Here is a 6,000-nt window from a genome sequence, read left to right as displayed (position 1 = left end):
AGCACATGGAAAGGAGCAAATACTTATTACAAGGAAATGCAAAGTTACTGTTATTTTAAATGCCATTCATGTAAAGTACACCCAGTCAAAAAAAACAAGAGATATATACAAAAAATGTAATAAAAGTAATATTTCTGCACAAATCAACTCTGAAGACTGCTGTGATGCCACTGCTTGTACATGTGCATATAAGAAGCTACAACCAAACTGCAACACAGTAGTATCCATTTTGTTTTTTGTTTATTAAAAACAATCCGTAACAATATACAGGATTCAATAATTGTATATTTCCCCGATAAGCAGAAATGTGTGGCTTGGGGTGCAAACTGGGTTCAAACTGCCTGAGAGATGGGTTGGCAACATTCACTCATGCTGCAATAGAACTACTACACAAACCACAAGTTCTTTAGATTCATTATAAAATCATGTTTCAAGTGAAAATGTAAAATTAGTTGATCTTGCAATTCTCATACAGCCATTAACACGATTAAGACACTTTTCAGCAAACTCCAGAGGATTTTGCTTGTTGCAGACCACTGTAAAAAGGTGATAATTAGTGATATTTTAACAGAGGGAAAGGGTCACCCCTAAAGCAGTGGTAAAACACTTAAAGGTTAAGATAGGAGCACTCGGTGTTCCTCCTTGTACTTTGCTGGCCTACTACAGGAAACTCTACACTAGGATGATCAGTTTGCTTTAGGTTAGACTTCAAACCACAACTTCAAGTAATAAGTAGGGGTAAACCTGTGGACTTTGCTTTGTGCAGACTAAAACATCTCACAACACTTTCCGAAAGGAGAGCAGGCTCACATTTCCCACTGCAATACCTGGAACACAAATCCAGGGCCTACATTCCCATCTCTGTCTCCCAGGCAGTTCTGGGTGCCTTAAATCAGTAAGGGCATTCTTCTACCCTGATCTCGTATATCTCGCTACACTGAACAATACCTGTAACAGTGAGCAGCATTTCTGAAATGTTGGTTACCTTGGAGCAGAGCTCCCCCAGGCTCCATGCTTGTCTGTGAGGATGTGGACGATTTTCTGGATCAGCTGAGTTGCCGTCACGTGGTCCCGATATTTGGCTGCGCGTATCAAATGATCACACATCTTCTCTTCATCTCGTTTTTCTGCTGAATACTGGGCGCTCTGAGACTGTCAAGAAAATTAAAATGTTATATTTTAACTTAAAAATCAAACACAAACATAATCACCGAACAAGCTTTAGGTGAAAGATTTGTTTTATTGCTTTTGAACAAAAGGTTTTCAGTATCTATTTTCTGATGATACTATTTAAATTCATAGATGAAAGGTTTTTTTTTCCCATTTGCACTTCAATGCAACTCAAAGTGAAATAAATGTCACAGGCTGCTATAATATCACACCTTCTATATAATGTTTATATTGTAGATGTGTTTACTGGTCAGCATGTACAAGTACATTCATTTTATGAATATATACAATGCAAGTTTGACAATTAATGTAAGTTTAAATATACCATGATTGAAATGTAATTGTAAAAGTTAATGTTGTGAGTAGCATTTGATATATACTACAGGTGAAATCTGTAAAGAGGGCCACAAATCACTCCACATGGGGATACAAATACCTGAAGCAGGCACCCCTACTAGACAGTCTGCTTGGCTACTTGAACGTCCTGAAAGAGATTTTAAATCAGACTTGTTCTATTTCAACTAGGACTCCATCAACCAGTTAAGATGGTGGGCTGGCAGCACTCGATCTCTCAGACTCATGCTGATGGTGAAAGTCACCCATTGAGTGTTCAAAGAGCAAGACAATAAAAGGCAGGTTTTGAATCTCTGCCTGTGAAATAAACAAGCGGGTTCTATGTAGTTTTATATCTTCTTGCCTCAAAACAGAGCCCAAAAGCTTTTAATGCATACACTGCACATACTTGTGGCAAATTATATATACATATATATATATATAAAGCACATATGTTACAAGCATTGACTTTAAAATATATATATATATATATATATATATATATATATATATATATATATATATATATATATATTTTTTTTTTTTTTTTTTAAAGTCAATGCTTGTAACATATGTGCTTTTTAAGAGACACTAATTTCAAAAGCCCAGCTTAATTGGTTCATAAGATGTCATTGTTATAGTATTTGTGCCGTTAAAAAAAAGAAAAAAAAAACATCCTAAAGTGCTCTATAATGGATCGTCCTCTTCAATTTGAACAGCAACTTCACATATTTGACATAGAATCCACAGGTATAAATCACATTAGAGGGCTATTCTTTGCCAATTCTCAATCTCTGTCTCTTTGTGGAACATTCAAGTCAAGTTTGACCTTAAAACATGAAAAAATGGAAATCTAACAAAAATGTTTTATTCAACTAACAGCAGAACTTAAAACATTAACCCATTCATCAATCTGCATTCTTACTGGAAACTGTTACCGATAAACCTGTACCCCTGGGGTTTACTAAATGCAGGAAATGCATCAGCATGCTGTTTTCTCCATATGTTAGCAAAATACTGATTGTTTTGTTGTTTTTATTCATGCATCACAGGTCACAAAATCAGCTGGAAATGCTGAGGAGTGTACGCCAGCAGCATCATAGTGTAGCATTTACGCTCTTTCCTGCAACAATGCTGGTGCTCCAATTTAAACAAATAGTGTTGTATGGGAACAGAAAACGACAAGCAGAGGCATCTGCATCCATCATGTTGCTTAAATTATCTTTCTCTTGGAGAATGCTTTTAAAAGAGTAATTAGTAAATGTCATTACACTATGCTTTTTTTTTTTTTTTTTTGTTCTTAATCTGAGCGGTTCTGGGGTACTGGTGCTCCAGTACTGAGTTAAGGAAAAGAAATCAAAATGAAATTTATAGCTACCTGCTCTGTAAACGTTGAGAAATGTATAATCCAGGTGATTTATGGCCTTTAATATGCGAATAAAAATCTAAAAACTAATCAGTATTATGTTTTTAAATAGATTGATGTGATAGACAGCACAGGAAAGTTATAGTAATGTGTTTCTTGTAAACACTGCAGGGTGTTCTGTAGTAACTACTTTCAGCAGTACTGTGTCCAGTGCCAAAACATATTTTGATCTTTAAAAAAATACAGTGCAATCACTGAGATCCAACAACAACATTAAATTCTATGTTAGAAGCTGCACTCAAAGTAAAGTTATGTACAGAATTTGTGTCACTTGGAGACCTGACAATAATTGTCCATGTGAACGGCAAAATATTTTATTAATGGAAACAAATTATTTAGCAATTCAGATTCCTTAATTTTTAAATAATTGATTATTTATTTAGAGACATTCTAACAAGTTGACTTGTTACATTATTTTTCTGTACATGATGGACTTTCACTACAAGGAAAAAACTAATAAAAGAAATACCAGTATATTTTAGATCTTTCCAGCCAGTTCAGAGCACTGGACAGTTTTAGACTAACTGGAGGTTCTTTATTCAAATCATATAGCTACCAAAATAAATAAATAATAAATACAAATAGATGCCTTCATTCACTCTACTAGGTTAAAATTTCTGTAACTTTATTAAAAAGTGTAAAATTAATTTTGTGTCTAATAAATGTAGTAATTGGCTATCTAAAATTGAATTGCTTAGACGGCATAAATTTGCACTTAGGTCCATCCACACAGACCACTACGGTCCTAAAATTCTGCACAGTTTAATGGTCTTGTATGAACAAATCGGTACAGTTGAATTAAAACCTGGGAAAGTCAATAGAACTGGATTCCCTTACAAGATTACTACAAACTACTGTAATGTCGGGTTGTAATGTTGTAATACAAATAAAGCATGTTCAAATAGGGCAGTTATGCATAGCGGCTGTTTTAAGACACTAAAATAATTTTGACAGACTGCAATACATTTATTTGCATTACCTGCATTGACTTCCGTTTTGAAGTCCCTTTTCAATTTATATATCTGACACAACAGAATTGTTTTTTTTTTTTTTTTTTTGGATATCATTGTTATTGTTGTACTACAAAATGAAAGCAGTAGCTCAGACAGCATTGAAACACTGGAAATGAAAAATAAATCAATACAGTAATACCACAGTTATAGTGGGGGTAACTTATTTCAGAGGTCACAGCACAGCAAGTTAATGCAAGTGGGAAATTCAATACAAAACATACTTTGTATTGGCTATATTGGGTGTCTAGTTAAAACAGCACAGCTTGCGTGCTGCACTGACACTTTGAAGCAATCCAGGACGCAGGGATCCATTTACTCCCCAAGGATAGGATGTGAAGACACACTGCAGCAGACAATGTTAAATACAGTGTTTGAAGTGGGTCTTTTTTGAATAGCAAATATTTGTAAATTTTATAGCACTTGCAAACTTTAGTTATGGAATGACTGAATTTGTAAAAATAGAACCTGAATGGAATGCAATTCAAGTCCAACAATATTTATAACAATACAAGGTTTAGTACTTGTATTTGGAATACTAAATGTCAGACAAAGTGACGACATTTCTTCAGATTTTGTAAGACGGGGAAATCAATTTAAAAATCATGGAGTCTCCTCTCAATGTTATGCCTCCCCAATCTACTATTCATTTTGTCTGCTACTAAAATGAAGCTTTTTACACAAAAGGTAAAAATCAGTCAACTAACTGTGGACCAGCGGCAGGTCGCACAGGTCAGGCTCCCGAGTTTGCAGGTGACAGGATTGCATGACATTGCAGAAAAAAAAAAACAGATATAGGTTATAGTGCTAAAAACTGGAAGTGGGGACTGATGAAGTTTGAAAGACAAGGATATCCATTTGCATCCCTCTTTCTTTTGCTAAATATCTGTGTAAGCAAACATTAATTACATTTGCTGTTGCAGAGCATTCCTGATGACTTCTAAGCCGTACCATGTGTGTTCAACACAACTCATTTGCAATCCTACTCGAAACCCTCATCCTTAACCTAATCACATGGAGAGACACTTGCTGTAAGTGCCACCTTAAAAAACAACACTCGTCTTCAAATAGCCATACAAATTCAATATTTAGAAAGCAGTAAAGCGCTACAGCTAAAAACGCTTGTGCAGTCTACTAAAGTTAAATCGGGATTGAATACTTTTTCCCCTTCGAACATTAGGTTTGGTAATGGAATTTCTAGTAATGTGCGGCTCTAAGGATGCTTTCAGTGAAATGCGAGACACTAGGAAGTGAATTATTAAATAGATAAAAATAAATTTATGTTTGCTCCCTGTCAGAGTTCATATCCACAGGAAACCTTGATAGAGGACCAGAATGATTTAGACAAGTTTGCTTTGGAGATTCATAACATATGCTTGCTGGACAGAATTGAGTTATCTCTGCTCCTGAGAGTAAGTTATTATAGCAGGAGCTGACAGAGATGAAGATAACTGAGGAAAATTCAATTACCTTTTAGTGTTTTCTTTCTAATAGGATCCTTAATGTGAAAAAGATCCTCAGATGATGCGCCTCTGTAGCACCATGTGATCTGCTTTGATACCTGCTTTAGGACAAGAGTCGAACTCTCTTTTATAGAACTTCATTAACAATGAAATATGATTGTTTTTAGGGCAGTAGGGTAGATTCGGAGCTCCTGATATAGAAACATGGGAGCTGGTGTCCCTGCAGCAGTCTTTTGTAGGAATTGGTTGTTGCTTTTCACTTCATAGGCTTACCATGTTATAATTTGCTTTAATTAAATTGACTTTCCCAGCTATCTTTAGACAAAATCAAATACAGCAATTAACTGTAATCAGATTGCTGCTTTACTGTCCTGGTGTATTTTCTAAAACAATATGATTACAACTTAAAATTACAGATTATGTTTTAAATAAAGAAGAAGGGAGTGCTCTTTTATCATTAGCATTCATATTAGTAACCTTGGAATCAAACTATTACATGAAATAAGGATATATATTATAAATATGAAAAGATTTGAAAAAAAATTAATTATACACTTTACAAACCCTACACAAACTACTGAGTGAATGCAAGAGCCCT

The 6,000-nt window shown here is 34.8% G+C and overlaps 1 protein-coding gene across 7 annotated transcripts in view; it reads right to left on the bottom strand.

Moving 5' to 3' along the window:
* Positions 1-6,000, bottom strand: part of LOC121296784 (lipopolysaccharide-responsive and beige-like anchor protein) — a 295,937-nt gene that overhangs the window by 180,362 nt on the left and 109,575 nt on the right. For all 7 annotated transcript variants that reach the window (XM_041222596.1, XM_041222620.1, XM_041222603.1 and 4 more), the window contains one exon: positions 986-1,152. In XM_041222596.1, the coding sequence (XP_041078530.1) occupies positions 986-1,152 (167 nt within the window). The remainder of the gene's footprint in view (positions 1-985; positions 1,153-6,000) is intronic.

This window comes from Polyodon spathula, chromosome 2 (genome assembly GCF_017654505.1).
Source record: "Polyodon spathula isolate WHYD16114869_AA chromosome 2, ASM1765450v1, whole genome shotgun sequence".
Classification (NCBI taxonomy): domain Eukaryota; kingdom Metazoa; phylum Chordata; class Actinopteri; order Acipenseriformes; family Polyodontidae; genus Polyodon; species Polyodon spathula.
The sequence above is the reverse complement of the archived record's forward strand: the minus strand, read 5'-3'. Positions and strand labels throughout refer to the sequence as shown.